This window comes from Lonchura striata, chromosome 2, assembly GCF_050655825.1.
Source record: "Lonchura striata isolate lonStrDom1 chromosome 2, ASM5065582v1, whole genome shotgun sequence".
Classification (NCBI taxonomy): Eukaryota; Metazoa; Chordata; class Aves; order Passeriformes; family Estrildidae; genus Lonchura; species Lonchura striata.
In genome coordinates, this window is record NC_140704.1 from 73,166,439 (window position 1) to 73,185,963 (window position 19,525).

The 19,525-nt window shown below is 39.8% G+C and overlaps 1 protein-coding gene across 3 annotated transcripts in view; it reads left to right on the forward strand.

The window, feature by feature from the left end:
* The window catches only part of TPPP (tubulin polymerization promoting protein), a 65,355-nt gene that overhangs the window by 35,757 nt on the left and 10,073 nt on the right, over window positions 1-19,525 (forward strand). For all 3 annotated transcript variants that reach the window (XM_021540501.3, XM_021540502.4, XM_021540503.4), the window contains one exon: window positions 7,746-7,899. In XM_021540501.3, the coding sequence (XP_021396176.1) occupies window positions 7,746-7,899 (154 nt within the window). The remainder of the gene's footprint in view (window positions 1-7,745; window positions 7,900-19,525) is intronic.

Genomic DNA, 19,525 nt, shown 5'->3' on the forward strand with positions numbered 1-19,525 from the left:
CATAGTTTAGCAGCTGTCCCAGTTTCAGACACTTAGAATAAACTGGGGATACTCTTCTTTACCCTTGCTTGTTAATGAGGCGAAAAGCACCAGGAGGGAAAACTGACCATTCCAGGTTCAGTTCCTGAGTAAATGACTTGAGGTGTTCTGCCCTTGTGGCCCACTCCCAGAGAGGTTTCTGTAAGTGAAGACTGTTTGCAAAGATACAGTGAGAGTATTTTGTACTGCATTTTGCATTATACTTGTCTTGTTTTTCTTTCGTAGAAAACTGATATTGGCATTCACTTGTGATCATGGGGTATATGAAGCCATCTAGTCCAGCTGCTGTACTGTGACTTGGCCAGCATGCTATCTGTCTTAGAGAGAGTAATTGTGAAGGTCATCTGGATGTCTTCGTTGTCAGTCATACTCTTCCTGTCAAAATAATACTCTAGTGGTGAATAGCCATGCATTCAAAGGGGTCTGTATTCCAGAAGTGACTACTACTTGAGCTGAAAATCTCTGTTGTAGCTTCTTCCTAGGATCATTTTTTGAAAATATCGTCAATGTCTCTTTCCTCACAATTTATCAAATTACTCCTGCTTGCATCAACATACAGATGTCTAATTTCAGTATCCCAGTTATACCTGTTAATTGGGCAGAAGTCTGATGTGAGGTGATACCTGACGTTTTGTTACCTTAATTTTGTTTTTTGAACTATGTATCTTTAGATCTGTTAGTTAGTGCAGTGCAAATACCCTGGTAGTATTAAAGTAGCTTTCTTCACTTGCTCATCTATCCTCAGCTCTATTTTTAAAGTTTATACACAACCTGTGCTTTGGGTTAATTATACATTGAAAATCTTCTCTTTTTAATATTTGAGGAGTTTTTTGCACTATGTATCTAAGGGGTTTTTTTTATTCTGTTCTTGACTGATACAGCAAAAAGCAGACCTTCACAGGTTATCTCCATTAGATTGCAAAGGTCTACCGGCCTGCTTAGATACGTACGTAGGGACCTACATTTAATTTGGGACTTCTTGGCTATGAATTATCATGCTGATAGCCCACAGAAATACTGAGCTGTCTAAGGGAGTAGAAAGTGAAAATTGTAAACTACAAAAAAAAAAACCCAAAACCAAAAAAAACCCACCAAAAACAAACAAACAAAAACAAAATAAAACCAAAAAACCAACAGCTCTGCAGCATAATCTACTTCTTGGTTAAACAGCCTTGAACTTTGTGGTGATAATATTACAGCAGACATTCTTGAAAAAAATACATCTGTTAGATTAGTGTTGTGTTTTGCAGAGACAAGTACAGACCTGTTTTGCTTCAAGGAATTTGAATTTGTCTGTGGTACCTTATGATTGTCAAGGTGTGCAGTACAAATACCACTAGCAATTGTTATCAACATACATTATGTTTATAGATCACATAATGAAGACTTAGTGTTTTTACAAGTAATAATGAAGAGAAAGTATCTGTTCTACTAAACAAAGAGGGGTGAATGTTCTGGGCTGTAACAGCAATAATAATCAAGTTGCTGCTGTAAACTGAAAAGTAAGAAAAATCTTTGTATGAAAATCAGTAAGTTTCAGGTGTAGTGACTTTTTGGTGTGGTGTGTTAAAATAAAAGAGAGACGGCTAAAGTGTGAAGTCAGGGCTGAATGTCATTAGGAAATATGCCTTTAGTTAGCCCTTAGGATAAAATGCCTGACTAATGGTCTTGTTCTCAGTGATGATGCCTTTATATGATTAACTTGGATAATTTTCAATGTTTGCAACATTTAGAAATGTTTCTTATTAGGAAGACATAGATGTGGGACAATAGTGGCAAATCAGAAATAACCTGATCAGGCTTATTGTGCCAGTAAGTCAGAAACTGACAAATAAGCTGCTCACGTGTTCTCTTGCCAGCATGGTCCTTCATTCTGTTTTCTGAATGAATGAGACTGCCTTGGAAGGGAATAAATATAGGAAGTACCTGAAATCCTGTTCTAATTTACAGGAAAAGATGCTGTTGAGTTTTACTTGACTGCTAAGTTGATCAGACACCAAAGTCTCTGGTGAATTTAGAATTGCAAACAAAACTCTTTTTGTTAGAGTTTATGCAAAGACATTTGTTGGGCTCCCACTTCTACTTAGAGTGTTTTTAGACCCTTGTCAGACCTGCTATATTCCTTAGACCGTAGATGACAATTTCCACAGGAGAACAGTCCTAGTTATTGTATTTTGCCGTAATCCTGACATGCTAATCTGTCTGACATGCTAATAAAAATAGAACCTTCTCTCAGTAATTACACATTTTCTTTCCTATCTTCAATGTAAGAAAATAGGTAAGTGTCCTGTTGTGATGGGAATTTGGGATGACTTTTTGTTGCTTGGACCTATTAAATTGTAGACTTACAACAGCAATATCTATTAAATTGTAGACTTTGTTCTGTTAACGCTGAACTGGTTTAGTGCTCCGGAGATAAAGATCTCTTATACCAGTTAAGGATTTTGTGTATCGGGGATATGGAGTGTAATTGTGTAGCTTTTCAGCTGAAATTGTGGACATCTGTTAAGCCAAATAGTATTCAAGTCCATGGTATCCATTTGCAGCAGTACACTTTCACATTTAAGAACTCGGGGCACTGTTAGTTATATTTGCAAATGAAAGCTGCATCACTTGCTGTTCCAATCTGCTTTGGGCCAGTGTTTAATACTTTGCAGTTTGTTTACTGTGCTGATGTTCAGACACAGAACCTGATATAGGTGAACTTTGGTTCCCAAGAGGAATCTGAGGATTTCAAACTTCAGTTCAGAATCTCCCATTACATAGTAGCCACATGTGGAGTGACTTATCAAGGAAGGGGAAGTGATAGGAAGCTTCCTAAAATTCTTCTGAGTATGTTCATTCTGTTTCCAAATGTAGGCATAGATACAGGAGGCTATCATTATTGTACCATGAACACAGTTTCTGCTGCTGAAGGATGATGCATTGCAGTAATTCTGTTTGTTGTAAGAAGCAGAGCTTAAAATAGAATGGTATGTAAGAAGGTATCCTTTCTAAACATAAAGGTTTCTTTGTGTCATAATGAATTGTAGGGCTTTAAAATTTTTTATTATTAATGGCCCTCATATAGTTTGTTCTTTTCCTTGAAGTGGCCAACCTTCTGACACCTAGTTTCGTAAAAACCTTTTTTCCCTCCTACCTTCCCTTGTTTGTTGCTATTTTCCCTTTTGTCTTATTTTCTGGTCAGTTTTAATTTTCATTCTGATGCCTTGATTTTCAAATATTTTTTTCAACATAGAGTTTTTAATCTTTCTAGGATAACTCTCTGGAATGCTAAACCTAAGACATGAGTGTTAAGAACTGAGTGATCACCCTTGGCATACTTAATTGTAGACAAGTTGTTTGAACTTGTAACACTTGGAAAATGAAAGTGAATATATTTGTTTTGTTATTCCCATGGAAATTAGACATTTATAATGACCTTTCAAAGACAAGTTACATATACACACAAAGAAACTGATTCTTCATAGCAGTTGCTAATAAAAAGGAATTAGTTTATTTGGGGGGGCTATAGGTTGGGGTTTTTTTTCCTAAGTTCATGAGGTCTGAAAAGCTGGTATAAAGAAGGGATTTCCTGAATGTGAGCAGGGCATTAAAAATGGTGAAAATAAGCTGGGGGTATGACAGCCTTGTGTATTATGCTGTGTTCATATATTATAATTTTTCATACAGTTTGAGTTGGAGGGAGGCTTTTACGTGTCATCTAGGTAAACACCAACCCCTCGCCCTTCTCCCAATGAGCAGGGACATATTGCTTGAGACCAGGTTGCTCATAGCCCCGTCCAACCTGACCAGGGATGGGCCATCTATCATTTCTCTGGACAGCCTCTTGCAGTGTTTCACCACTCTCCTAAAAATTACTTCCTTATATCTAGTCTCTATCTACCCTATTTAATTTACAGCCATTACCTTGTCCTATCACAATAGCCCTGCTAAAAAAGCCTTCCCCCATCCTTCCTTGTAAGCCCCGTAAAAGCTGCAGTAAGATCTCCTGGAGCCACGTCTCTACCAGATAGAACAACCCCAACTCTCCCAACCTGGCAGAGCTGTTCCTTCTCTCTGATCAAATCTGTGGCCTTCCTCTGGACTTGCTCCAACAGGTCAATGTCTTTCCTGTGCTGGGGACCCTAGAGCTGGATGCAGTGCTCGAAGTGGACCCTCACCACAGCAGAATAGAGAGGCAGAATACCCTCCCACACCCTACTCCCTTGCTGCTTTTGGTGCAGCCCAGGATACAGTTGGTGGCTTTTTGGGCTGGGAGTGCATGTTGCTGGCTCATGTCCAATTTTCCATCCAATAGTACTCACAAGTCATTATCCCTACAGTGTTTTTGTGGACCTGGATTGGACAGAGTGTAAATCAAGGTTTGTTGAAAGACTTTTCTTTTCCTCTCTCATTTCTACCTACGTAGTCAGTGGTCTCCTATACATTCAACCCATAACTGTACAGACAGAGGAGAGGGGACCATGCTGCTAGTTAGTAATCATGATGACAGCAACTGCTCAGAGCTCTTTGAAACCTGTCTCTAGAGAGAGGACAGGATTACTGCTTGATAATTTAGATGCTGGTACATGGCATACATGGCATACCTCACATACCAAAAGTGCAAGAACATGTTGTGTTCCTAGGGTTTTCCACAAAATTTGACATATGTTGCAGCTGTAGAGTTTTGGAGTTAATTATGATGCTTTACAAGTGTATTTGATAATATTGTAATAGACAGGGGAGCAAGATGGGATATTTTTGGAGTGTAGGAAAAGATAACAAATGTAAAAATTAAAGATTTTTTATTTAGGCAACTTGGGATATAGTTGCAAAAATTCCTTCACTCCCAATCATATTTTTAACATAACTCCAATTAATGTTGTTTGCTGGTAAAGAGTATCAGCTACGATGCACATTTGTTTCTCTTTCGGGGTTCAGCTGCAATAGTACATTGGTCATATATGCATCCAATTTGTGGTTTTACCTTAAGCTAAAAGGGATAAATCCACTCAATTCCTTGCTTCATGTGAGTGATAGGTAAGAGATGAAATGTGAACATTAGGTTTATCTGTGTCTTAGACCAAATGTTCTTTGTTCCTCTTGGCAGCCATATTTATGTATTTTTCCTTTCAATTTGTACAAAAAAAGTTATGCTCTTCTATTTAATAAGTGTGCAACCAGAAATTCTTCATGTGTTAATAAAACCCTGAATCAGTTCATTTGTTTAGAGCGTGGTGCTAATAGCGACAAGGCCATGACCACTTAAGGGTTGAACTAGATGATCCCTGTGGGTCTTTTCCAGCTCATAATATTCCGTGAAAAATAAACAAGTCAACATGAATTTCTGCTGGTTTTGCTGAAAGTGATCATTCTCTTTCCCATTGCAATGATCCTGACTGATGATCCAAGCTAAACCTATGTGCTACAGGAAACTGCCTTTGGCCAGGCCTGAATGCTAGGTTTGGCTACTAATCTGTAGAGAATTTAGGGCCTTAGGGTGTTGTTATGCTGAAGCCTTGCAGTGATTGCCAGTGCTTTCTATTTCTAAATGAGAGGCAAAACAAAATGAAGTCTTGATCTCTTGTGCTACTTAAAAGTTCTTGGACATGTTTCATCAGAAAAGGGATGTTAATCCTATTAATGAGAATCCTGGAGAAATTCCAGGTTGTTAATGGCAGTTTATTCCACCTGTCTTTCTGATTAATTAAATGCTGGATTATATTCTTTGTTTCTACTGTCATGATGTTCTTTTACCAGCAAATTATGTGAGTTACTCCAGCAAATGCTTTACCTAAAGCAGACAAGTAGTTGCAAACTACTTGCAATATTTGGTTAAAAAACACCTAAAGTTTACTTTATGAGGGTTGCTGGCATTTGATACATATGTTGGGCTGCATTAAAAATAAAGAATGCTAGTAATAAACAGTTATGTAGAGGGTTCCCTTAGTGTTGAATTTTGTTGTGAATAACAGATTCCTCTTTGTTTTAAAAGCCTGGGATAAAATTTCATTTTTGTTTAATTAATTAAGTAGGAATTACTTTCTAACTGTTGGTTGCTAAACCAGAAATCTCATTTCCCCTTTTCATTAGTGGAGGCATCCCCCAGCTGAGAGGGATTTAACCACTGAAGGTATCTAAAAGAAGATCAAAGATAAATCCATGATTAGCTGAATTGCTCTTCGCAATGGTCTTTTTGACACTTTGTCAGATTTCTGTGTACTTCTTTTCTAATCCAAGATTTCTGTTGCTGGTGCACACTTTCTCTATCCTAGCATTAATTGTTTATTCCTATGTAAACAGCTGTCTCTGTTGAAAGGACTGATCTGGGTTGTGTGGTGGTGCTTGGTTTTTTTGTCCACTGATTTGCTTGAAATGTTCTCTAAATGGCATAAAAATAAATGCTCAAGCAGCAAACAAAGCGTATGTAGTAGCATGTTTCCCAGCAACATGGATTCTCATATATTACTTTAACTTAGAGAGTTTTGTGATGTAAACATTTCTGCTTTTGAGGATAGTACTATTTAAGATTATATCAGCATAAGTATCAAAACATATTTTTGAAAATGGTTCTGATTGATCTGCTAAACTTCATTTCAAATTATATGGCTAAATTTTGGGGTGTAGATTCTTATTCTAAAGATCAGAGAATCTGTAGTTTACTAATACAGGAAAAGATGTGGTTTGTGACAGCTGTAATTCATAACAACTAAAAATATTTGGGTTTTGTTTAATGGTGAGTAAACTCACTAATGCTGTTGCTTCAGACCTGAATTTTAAAATGAGGAACACTAAAACTAGGTTGATATTAGGGAATTTTGCAGAACAGTGCATACTCTGCAACATTATCTCCTGCCTAAACTGAATATTTTAAAATGCTAGAAAACAGATATGCATTAACCTTCTTTTGGTAATACATATCACTGTAGTGAATGCTTTGTAAGAGTTCTGTCAACTGATACCTTTGGTGTGATGGACCAAAAAAGATCTGCAGGAATTACAGTATAAACTGGTGTTTGTAAAGTGTGAATTTCCCATTCATCAGAATTTGCACCACACACGTGTACAGCAAAACTTATGAGTTTACCAGGCTACTATATTGTGTTTTCTGTGTACCTTTAAATGTCTTTTGAAGATGATGGTCTACAAAGGAAAACAGGTGCTAAATTTAAATGTGTCCTTTAAAAACTTGTCAGTCTTCAATTGAGGATGAATTTCTAGTTTTTAAATGCTTTTCAATAGTTTGCTTTATGCAATAGCATAATAATTGTTAATATATTTGTGAATACATTAATAGTGACTTATAAATAATATGATAAGTTATTCAAAGAGGAATAAAAAGTAGTAAATAAAAAGACTCGCCTAAGATGCTTCAGATATTGCCTTATACATGCAGGCATTATAAATGATCAACCAAATGAGACTGTATTTAATTTGATTAGCTGCAGGCATTTTGACAGTAGACTCAAGTTGCTTTATTTCCTCTTTATTTCTGAACATTCATCAAGGGAACTCTATGAAGTGCTATCCTACTGATGCAGGATAGAAATAAAGTGATATTCCTGGGATATGTTTTATTTTACCCCATAAATGGGCTGCATGGGCCTTGCTGTTCTGTTGCAATTTTCTGTTGTTCACTGTGGTAAACTGAAACCATTCTGCTATTCCTGAAATGCTTTTTGTGCTCTCTTGTAATTTCTTTCAATTGCTGTGTGTTTCAACAGGGGAAAGTCTGTAAGAACTATTACTTTTGAGCAGTTTAAGGAAGCTCTTCAAGAACTCTCCAAGAAGCGATTTAAAGACAAAAGTGATGAGGAAGCACTTCAAGCAATGTATAAACTAATTGAAGGAAAAGGCCCAGGTTTAACTGGAGTAACGGTATGTTACTGGTCTAATGTACAGATTGTTTCTACCTACCCTTTGTTCTACTGCAGTGTTGTTCACCACTTCCCTCTACAATTCACAAATCCAATTTCTCTGTGAGCCCAAAGGTAGCAACTGCTAAGCAGAATAGGAGCAAAGACTATGCAACAACTGCGTATTGCACTATTGTGTGTTCTTGTGTGCCACTGTCATTGTTCCTTCTAGAAATTGTACTACCACGTACTAGAACTTCAGGAATATCCTGAGCTCTTGTGTATGCTTGCAACAGTGAAATGTTCATGAAGAGTGGTATATCAAAATCAAAAAGAGTATAATGACTTTAGAGCCTCAATAAAAAGTTGTAAGATGTTTTGTGAAATGCCAAAAAGCAAAGGCATCTTAAAATACATTTAATTACACCATGTGAATCCCAGAAGACTGGAATCTGGGAATATTTATCATGTAGTCTGTTTGGTCTTTGTTTCTTGTTCCAAGTCTGTCTGAGCTATAATGTTCTTTCTTTTTAATTTTAAAATAGTGGTATTAAGCTTTGTACATGAAAAGGGAGCTATAAAGCATTAGCTTGGTTGTCCTTTTAGATGCCCAAGCTAGACAAGCTTTTATCCAGTATTTTAGGAGATACTGGAGTGTTTACCATCAGCTTGAATAGTTCTCAGTTTTAAGCAGTTCATCTGCTTAAAATTTGTGATCTCCTGAATTTTGCCTGTAAAGCTGTGAATGAAAATATAATCTTTTCAGAAACTGGTTCTCTACAAATCATCAGTGTAAATATCAAGTGGAAAGATCTCTTCTGAGTTATAAAATCCTGCAAAAAGCTGACTTATTTTATTACTCTTCTACTCTTATTTTAAATAAGTGTTAATTTTGATACAAACTTAAAATTTAAACCTTCCTTTTTGTTCTTCACTTATCTTAATAAATTTGAATAACTTCTTCATCTGTTGAGGGATTCTTTCTTCAAAATGTGTACATTCTTCTAGGCCTCACTCCTGATTCCATTTTTGGTATTTCAGCAGGCAGACATTGAAATGAGCAGTGTCTGCTGCTAAGGGAGTAGTCTTTCTGTGTGGTGTGCATGGATGAGAGAGCTTTGCAGATGCAGAGTAATATCACATAGGTTCAACAGAGGTATATGAGTGTGCCAGCAACAGGGGGAGAAGAGCAGAGGGTGAATATGAGCCAGAGATGAGAGGCTTGACTGTTCTATATGTGCCATTCTGGGGAGAGTTGAAGAAGTTAAGAAACAGGAATCAGAATATCATCTTCTGCTACCTGGAAAAGTAAGGAGCAGGAGGCAGAGCTTAAAAAGGAGGGAGATTGCAGACTGGGAATATCTATGTGTGTATGTAAAACTAAATTTAATGTTTGTTTTCTCATGCGATTTTAATTCATGGATGGTAAAAAAGACCCACAAACTTAGCAATTAAAGACATTAAAATAAATAAATGAATACGTGGCCACTCTCCTCTGTCCTGCAACCCTGGAGTGCAGATATGAACTCTCTATATAAGCTGTTAATGCTTTGTTTGCTTTGGGAAGTCAATATTGTGGAAATTTTAAGTTGTGTTGCTTTCTGTATGGTTAGATAAAGCTACAGTAAGTTTAGTAAGCTTTCCTTAAAAGTTCTCAGGTAAGTCAGTTATGCCATGTAGAGTGTGCTCTTCTCTGTAAAACTCTGCTATAGGTCATGTAGATTTGGTTCAGACAGAAAACTTTGTGACTACTGACACATTACTCTAAACATATTAGGGAAGGAGCTGAAAGCATGATTAAGTGAAGCTTGTGAGTAAGAATACTTCAGCAGCATTGTGTGGAATTTTGTGTCTTATCTTCTCATGTTCTGTACTGGGTATTCTGGGGAAGTAGATTGCAGAGGCAGTATGTGTGGACTAAATGGCAGCCTGGGGAAAGCACTCCTTCAGCAGGACAGTTGGAAAGTTTACCTTCACATCAGACAATGAGGATTTTAGTGCATGTTGGTATAGAAGTGATAGAAAATTTTTTATTTTCTTCTGTTTATTTTTTCTTCTCCCTCAGAATGATGTAAAATTACAAAAATCCCTGCTTGTTGTTGATGTGGTTGAGAAGGCTCAGCAGTCAGACATTGAAACCTAGTGAATTTTAAGCTGCTTTCTAATCTGGGAACAGAACATGTATGATTGACTTTGTCACACAGGAAGAAAACTGTTATCACGGGAAAGTGATAACAGTTAATGAAGCCAATAGCTTTATTAGCTCACTTGATGGTGATCTCTCAATAGAATATACAGTGCAGATCACTTTGACAGCTTGTAAACAGACATGTAAATGAAGTCTAAGCTCTCTAAGGCCTTTAAGTTATCCTCATTCCTACACAAAGGTTACAAAGAGTAAAACAGACTCTTTCTTTTCCTGTACAGCTGTGTGCCATAACAATGCTGAATGCATTTTCCTCCAGAGGAACAGATCCTTGCTTTGGTTTTTGTTTGCTGTTAAAATAAAAACAGTTGAACTTTAGTGTACATTCATCAGGGTCCTTGACATAAAAATGCAGAGCAATTTAAAGTGCAAGGAATCTGGGATGATCTCATTCAAACCTTCTGCTCACAAGAGGGCTAACTTAAAGCCAGATCAGGTTGTTCAGGGTTCAGTCCAGTGAGATTCACGGTGAGAAGAGTATGAGTGGCAGAGCAGTACAGCAGCAACAGCACTTTAAAAGCTGGATGCTGGGTGCTCAGGGGAGATGTTGATGTGGGCAAGATCATATTCTCACCAAAATGTACCTGTTAGAGCAAGAGCAAGGAAGCCAGAGTGGAGTCCACAGAGCGTGGTAAGTGAGACAAAACAGTTGTTGTAGCAGAAGGGCAAAGAGGGCTAGGAATTCCACTTTAGACTATGTGGGTCTGCATGAAGACTATACAGTGGTAGTCGGAAAAGGCTGCAGGAGATACTGTCCAGCACATAGACTTCCCTTAAGATGTAGAAGTCTGCAGAACTGCCATTAGCACATCAGAGTCCTTGGCTCTGTTAGGAGGAAGTCCTATATCCACCTTGAATGCTTCAGAGAGCTCCTGTGTCTTCCCAGAGGTCAGGGCAGTGGTGGCCACTCTTGTGGGAGATGTGCTGTGGTCAAGGTCCTGAGATTCCAGATGGCAGAAGAAAATGAAGAGGAGACTGACGTGGTATTTGTGGAAAACCCAACTACACAAGGTGAGGAAGGAGTGACAGCTGGAGACCAACTGGACAGAGACTGTTGAGATAGAAAAGTCTGAAAGCTTGTGCCTTCTGGCAACAAAAGTCACAGATCTGCTCCACCTGCAGTTGTTCAGTTTCAGAATATATATAGTATCCTAAGCACTGGTGAGAATCAACAAGACCTGTCAGAGTCAGCTGAGCCTGAATTTAGAGTTCATACAAAAAGGGGAAAATGAGTCATAATGTTGACCAGCACTGTCTCATACTGTGGGGACAGGTTCTTTTAAGAATCCTTGGTTGAATGAGAGCTGGCCACAGATTAGTAGTTATATCGGGCCTTAGCATGAGCTGTGTCTTAGTGAAAATATGGAAAGGAGTTGAGTGAACAGTTACAGAAGATTTTGCCATCCCAAATATCTCATGTGGTATTACACTTCCCCGTTCCATAATGGATGACACTATACTGTGACAACAGTGCTGTACCATGAGTCAGGAGTAGTGGGTACCAGTCACAGAAAATTACTGGAGATTATTCTCGTGGATAATCAAGGCATGTATTTTCTGATGTCACCTGATGTCTCAGGAGTTTTATTGCTTGGTAGATGCCAGGATCTGGGATTGTTGCAAATGCACAGGCAAGATTTGTCCAGCCCCCTCACATGGACCCCTTCTTCGTCTTTCTCTTCCTTGTGGGTACCCAGAGTACTGCTTTGGAGGTAACCTGGTGCATATAAAGAGGAACTGCAGAGGATTAGGGATGAGGGTGATGGGTAAGGAGCTGAGATCTTGTCTTGCCAATCCTCAGAGTAAGAAAGATTGGGTAGAAGTAGACTGTATGGCTTTCTGTTGAAGATGGGGCTTTGGCTTATAGGACCAGACAAATGAGGACTACTCAGCAGGGATGGAATAAATCTAACAAAGTGGAACAAGAGTATCTTTACACACTAAGCTTACTGATCTGCTGAGGAGACTGTTAGACTGGGTATGGAAGGTTGCCGTAACTTAAAGATGAAAGATCATAAGGGACAGAACAGATATGTTTAGGTGACAAGTCTAACAAGGGAGGTTTTTGCCCTTCTATAAATGCAGCAGGACATGGGGTCTGTCTCTAATGCCTGCTCACAAAAGCATATAGCATGGGGAAAGCAGGGCAAATTAGATGCAGAGATACAATTCACTGGGATTGTGCAGGTGTGTTAACACAACTCTTCTGACTGGGGTGCTGCACTGGATGAATAGAGGCTCTTCAGGAAATACATTAAAAAAAAATGAGGAAGAGCGATTGTATTCTATGTAAAGGCTTATGTTAACAGCATCTAGCTTTGGACCAAGTCTAATTAAAGATTGGTTGTAACAGTAAATTGAAGAAGGATTCAGCAACACCCTCACACTAAAAAAAAAAGGCTTTGTAATATATTTCCCCTTCTGTTTTGTCTTCACCACCAAGAATGAAAAATTCCTCAAAGAAGTGTTGGCACACTGTTTTTGGGTAAAGGTCATATTAATCAGGCTGCTAGATCCCATGAGTTGGAGTCATGTACTGACTTGGACTGTTGAAATGTTGGAGAACTGGAGTTAAGGGACTAATTAATCTTAGGGAAGAGGAAAGGAAGGGGTCTCTTGTAGCTGCCAAATAACACCTGATTTGCCCTTACAGCTGGACTTTACATGGTGTTATCTTTATGGAGCTAGACCTGGGTCAGGCAGATCTAACAGATTAATGTGAGTTTGTTGCTATAAGTGGTATCATATATAAGGCACCTTTTTGATGTTTTTTCTCTACCTCTTGCTATACTCTTAGTAAGTGAGAAGGCTTAGGTACTGTATATAGAATCAGGACTTACAGTGCTATATCATTTGAGTGGCACTCCATGGAAAGTTCTCACCAGGATTTGTTAAAGTAGTGTTACTTTCTGGCAGTATTAAAGTGGAGGTGCTTATTGTTTTCTTTTGTGTGGGTGTGCCCATGCACGTGCCTAAACCAAAGGAACACAAATGAAATCCAAATTTTATATGAAGCTTCATCTCTGTTTCTGACTTTCTGCAGACTTCTAATGCATGTACATGTATTCCCATGAATTTATAAACAAAGAAAATACAATTTTGGTATGGAGTTCTGGTACAATGCCCCCCACACCCCAAAAGAGGGCAGACTTTCTCTTTGAATTTTTTTTTCCATGTTACAGTCGTTTGTTTCTTATTTTTACAGAGGTTGGGGATATTACCAGCAGATTGATAATTTTCAAAACCTTGTTGAGACTATGAATGTTGGTGCCGATTATGCAGGCTCCCAGAGCATTTTGATTGCGTCAAGGAATCTCCGTGGCAACTTTTTCTGGGAGGATGTGCTGTTAGATAGTGAAGTTTTATGGCTGAAGGAGCAAATGTAGGAAGGCATTCTGTTTCAGCAAGGAAAGCTGACTGCAGCTGACAGTGTAGCCAGGAGTAATGTGGCTAAGGTGTTGCACCCTTCTGGTGAGCAGTAAGAAGAGCAGCTCACCTACTGCCTGTCACCAGTGGTTTTGGCAGTGCTGGGAGCGTCCCTTGGGTCAGGCGTTTGTAATTCAGGAAGGAAAACCAACCAGACGATCCTACCTGCAGCGTTTTGCATCCTTAAGTTTCTGCCTGAGCTGTGGAGCAGCTTTAAATCAATCCCGAATCTTTGTCAGCGATGGCAAGCGGTGGAAAATACCTTGAGGCAAAGTTGTTCCAGTGGAGCCAAGAGTTGGTTGTGAAAGCGAGGGCACTCAGTGTCCATTTGGAATGTGTGATATTCCTGAAGTCTAGTAGGTTTTCTTGGTGCTTTTCCTTCCCAGGAATTGGTTGTGGAGAGCCTTTTGGGAATGGTGCTGTGCTGTGTGCAGACTGCCCAGCACAAAGCTCCTGCAAGCTTGCCAGGGGCTGTGGTGCTGCAGGAGTGAGCCCTGTGCAGCTTCAGGAGTGTGGTGCTGCACTGCCCTGCTATGGAGCCCTTTGCACTGTGCTGGGTACAGAGCTTTTGTGACATTTGCTTGGGTTTGAACTGTGAGCTTTGAGGAGGGATGGTCATGTGTGCTGACAGAAAATGAGGAACACTGCCTTGGCAGCATTGAATTGTCTTTCCTTTTCTTTGCCTCTACTTTGTTCTGGAGGGAAAAGTCCTGCAAGTGTGGGAAATCTTTCAGTCTCACACTGTTACCTTATTTTCATGATTATGGCTTCTATCCTCTTGGCATTAGAGTTGATTTTATGGGCTCTTTTGAGCCCATAAAATTCATGCAGTTTTCCTGCTGCAAACAAGCCAAGCCAATGCAGCTGCAGAGCTTTCAGTTCATACATTTTTCCTTGGCAAACTGCTATATACTTCTGTACTACGGTATACAAAATGCATGTTTTTGACTTTTGTGGTCTCGTTTCCTTTTTACAGTAGTTCATTTCAGTTTCTTAAGGGCTGATGTTGCATTTCTAGAACAAATTCAAGTTATTGAAAATAATGAAATTGATTGTGTTCCTTGCTCTGTAAATTGGCCCTTGATTCATTAGTTATCTTGAGATAGCATGCAAAATCTGTGGCAAAGTTTGCAGAGTTGCCTTTCTTGAGGTCAAGGGAGGAGTGTGGCATTTTTTAAGGTTTCCAGAGTTTAAAGACAACAGCTTTCACTTCCTGTCTTTGGTATGAGGGCTGCTTCACACAGTAGTTGGACTATTGGTAATATAGAATTTGGATGAGATGTTGGATTGTTTTGAGTTTTTTACTTACCCGCAGTGTGGTCAGTCCCTGGAGTAAGTTGCCCATGTAGGCTGTGGGACTTTGGAGGTGTTCAGGACTTGAGAAGTTTCTATGAAACTATGAAAGAAGTCCTCTTTGAGCCTTGCTGTGAGCAGGGCCTTATTCTGGATAAAGACTCATATTCAAAGGTTCTTTCCAACCTAAACTGTTCTGTGACTTAGTACTTTTAAGTGTTGATAATCCTCAGGGACAGAGAATCCCCATTCTTTCCAAACTTGACCAATCACAGTGGTGAAAAATTCTCATGTGTCTAATTGGAATTTCATATCTTCCAAATCATGCCCATTATTGTTTACTTCTGAACTGTCTCTGTTGAGGACAGGAATAAGATTTATCTCTTCCTTTTAAATTCTCAGTCTTTATAAACACATTCCTGCCATCTTTTCCATGTATGTCACATGCTCCAAGCCATTTATCTTAGCAGCACCTCTTTGTACATGCTAAGGCAAAGTGAGGAAAAATACTGAATTTCTAAGAAAAAAATGCACAAAAAAAAAGAATAAATCAATTTGGAACACTAAATGATTGTGTTTGAGTCTGTTGTGCTAGGTAAAACTTTCTTCCTAAAACAGAGGTTTTTTTTAAATAAAAAATTGAAGTTCATGGACATGTTCTGTGATTTGCAAACTTTGTGGTTAACTGCATGTGCAAATAAGAGATGGAAAATGAAGGCTTCTATAGTCTCAGAAGAAAAAAAAAAAGTGGAGGAGGTTGGCCCCAAGAAATTTATTGCCTTTAGAATAATTTAACTAGAGAGATTATATAACTTACTCTAGATAGTAAACAGTTCTAGCGGAATTGTTACATGACAAGGCAGAATCATTTGTATGTGATTCATTGTGAAAAATAAGGGAGTGTAGTAACTTGCTATTGTGGAAACTGTTCTCATCCTGCCCGTTGTGCTCTTCACTATATTTCTTCCTACATTTTTCTTCCCTTAAGAAGGATGGTCAACCTTCCCCACCCCCCCCTTTTTAATTTTCCTCCCCATACCTTGTGCTATAATGATGGATTGTAGAGAATGAGCTCATGGCCACCCTTTCAATTGGTTTTGCCTTTTGCTCAATACACAATTTAATCTGCATAGTTGATTTTGTTTAGAAACAGAAAAAAAAACATTTTGATAAGAACAGTTGGTTGCACATTCAGTTTATAAAGGCTGTTCACTAAAAATAAGTCATCAGCTCATAGAGGAATCTTTATGGATAAACTTTTCATGTTAAGACACTGAAAATAATGGTACAGGTAATCCTAGAAATCATATCCAGGCACATGAAGGAAAAGAAAGTCATCAGGAGTAATCAGCATGGCTGATCACCAGGGGAAAGTTGTGCTTGACTGACCTGTAAGCTTCTACAATTAAATGACTGCCCAAGTAGATAGAGTAAGACAAGAGTACTACAGTGTCTACCTAGGCTTCAGTAAGGCCTTTGGTGGGGCTTCTTACAAGAGTCTCACAACCTGGTACTGTAGTAGCTGAATGAGCAGACACTGAAGTAGACTGAAAACAGGCTGAATGGTTGGGCCCTGAGGGTACTGATGAACAGTGCAAAGTCTAATTGGAGGCTGAAAAACCTGATGTACCCCAGGGGTCTATACTGAGTTGAGTCCTTTTTAATATCTTCATTAATCATCTTCATGATAGGGTGTGGTGTACTCTCAGTGAGTTTGCTGATGACACAGAGCTGGGAGGAGTGGATGATAGGTCATCCAGATGGGATGGTTGCCATCCAGAGGGACCTGACAGGTTGGAAATCTGGTCTGACAGGAAGTTCAGCAAGCAGTGCAAAAACCTGCAACCGTTGAGGAAGAGTCCCACTCACCAGTATGATGTGCAGGGGGCCATGCAGATAGAAAGGAGATTGGTTGAAATGGACCTCAGTCTGCTCATGAGCACCAAACTAAGCATGAACTGGAAAGGTGTTCTTGCTGTATGGGATGTTACTGGTATCTCAGCTGCATTAGAAGTATTGCCAAGCAAAGAGGGTGCTCTTTCTCCTCTGCTCAGCACTGGTGAAATCTTACCTGAAGTCCTGCATTCAGCTCTAGGCTCCCTGGAGAAGACTGATAAGCTACTGGAGAGAGTCCAGAAAAGGACCATAAAGATGATGGAGGGACTGGAGCATCTCTCCTATCACAAAAGGCTTAATGGAGCTGAGACTGTGTAACCTGGAGAAGAGAAGGCTCAAGGGTGAATCCCATATCCATGTATATAAATACCTGATGGGAGAGTGCAAAGATGATGGAGCAAGGCTCAGTAGTGCTCAGTCACAGGATTTTTCTATGATTCTGTTATATATTGCACCACTAGCTGCTTCTGGTTGCTCCTGAGCCCAGGATGGTGTCGTGGCTTGACACGGGAAAAGAATTTTCTTGGAAGGAAGAGGTCAGTCCAGTCAGGGATCAGGTTTGGATACTGACACTTGGGGTGACCAATTGAAGGTGGACACGTCTCTGAGAACACAGAGGGGTTAAAAGCAGAACTCCCAGGAGAACTCGCTCTCTTTGGTTCCGGTCAGCGGAGAGTGCAGACCTCCCCTGCCCAGCCATGAGCTGGTGGGGGAGGGGAAGAGCCATGTGGCCTGCAGAGGTAGGCCAGGGGGTGAAGGATTGGGAACCGAGCTGGGCCAGCTCCTGCAGACGGAAGGGTGGAGAACGTCTGAGATGTCTTTGTTCCCCCACAACCTAGAGGGAAAGAGATGGAGAGCCTGCAGACACCCGGGAGTTTGCCGGCAGAGGAGAAGGAGAAGTGGGGGGAAGATGCCCAGCCTGGGAGATGGAGTTCTGGGCCAAGATTTCAGCCGTCCGGGGAGTCCGGGAATTTTAACCCTTTCCTGTGAAATGAAGGCTTTGTGAAATATTGCTCCTCCTCAATTTGAAGGAAAGAGAGACAGCCAGGGACCTCAGTTGTTAGGGAAAGAAGGTTGGGGGGAGATGATGGAGTGGCTGTTGGCTGGGCTTTCCTTGTTAGCCATAGACTGAACCAACTTCTCCTCCAAGAGAGACTGCGTTTTAGGGGGATGCAATGGTGAGCCAAGAAACTCCACCAGCAACTACCAGTTCAGGAATGAACAGAGGTCAGCAGAGGGTGTGAGGATGCCCTCCATCTTCAGAGAAGAAGAGAAGGCGATCTCTGTTCTTGGACCCCCGGCCCCAGGGGAAAATGTGGGGGACTGTAGTCCCAAAATGAGACACGGGACTGTTGTTCCTGTTGGTCCTTGGCAAAGCATCCTTAAAGGAGCCCTATTAGCAGTCTCTGTCCATGTATGGTGGTGAGAGCACTGTGACATGGAGAGGAGAGTGTCACACTGGCTCGGTGTGTTTGGGCAGTGCCATGTGTGACATGGAAACACAAGAGGTGGCAGCTGTGTTTCCTGGGGCTCTATGGTGCAAGGGAGACTCCTCTCTCCCCTGATGGACTCAGTATTGATTATGTGGAAGGGTGAAGACTGGATTAAGGGTCCAAATGTGTCTCGCTGTGATTTGTTGGAATTGGGTGGGGGGGAGGAGGAATGTTTTGAAAGGTTTTCATTTCGAATTTTGTGTAGTTATTTTTTTCCCCTTTATAGTAGTAGTAGTAGTGTAATAAAGTTTTCCCCTTGTTATTAAGTTTGGCCTGCTTTGCTCTGTTCTAGATTGCATTTCACAGCATTTAATTGATAGGTTACATTTTCATGGAGGTGCTGGCATTGTGCCAGTTTCAAACTATGACAGATGGGTATGAAGTTGTTGTATATTCTACTCTGTATTTCCAAAGACTTTTCTGAATGAAAACATCTTAGCACAACCTTAAAAATGTTCACACAACCTTAACAAGAAAGGAGTGTTTTCTTTTTAATGTATAGATGTTCATCCTAAGAATGATAGAAAAGAAGGAAAAGGAGAAATGAGGTGTTCTGCATAGTCTTGTAGTGGCATCTCATCTCTGATCTTTTATATAGATACATCAGTTCAGGGAGTGAGAGCATAATATACAAGGAATTAACATTGATTGCACTTTGTAGTGTTGGAGACAAGGTGAGCCTCCCATTTTATAGGAATTTTGCCAACAGCAAATCAACAGGATTTCAATTGTAATAATCTGTCATATGTAGGAAGGGGCATATCAGTGACTTGACATACACCTTAGGAAAAGGCAGCGGTTTTTACTTAGTAAAAAACAATTTGAAGAAAAAATGTTCACCTTGCAGCTAGTACCTTTAATTTTCATTTCACGTATTACGACTCCTGTGATGCAGGAAGCATTCTGATCCATCTTGGGCTGAAAGACTACTGGATGTGGGATCACTGTTACTCTTGCTCTGGATTTGTGCTGTTCCTTGTGCTGCGGTTTTAGGTTTTTGGGACAAAAAGATAATATTTTTTAACCTGCCAAGCTGTTGCCCATCCTCAGGTTTCTTTGTTGGTTTGAAATGTGTCTACATATTAATGCACCTTTAAATGTGTATTGAGGTCTTATCAGAATGCAGGTGTCTTGATATAAACACCACATCTCTCAAGTTTACCACTGGGAATAGTTTTCTGGGAACAGCCTTTATTATTAACCTGAGCCATTCTGTTAATCCTTGTTTTACTGTTTCTTCTTGCGTGTTAATATGTGTGCATCTCCATCCACTCACACAAGTTTTAGTATGTATGTTACTGTAAAAGATTCTTGTATGTTTTTTTTTCCAGTTT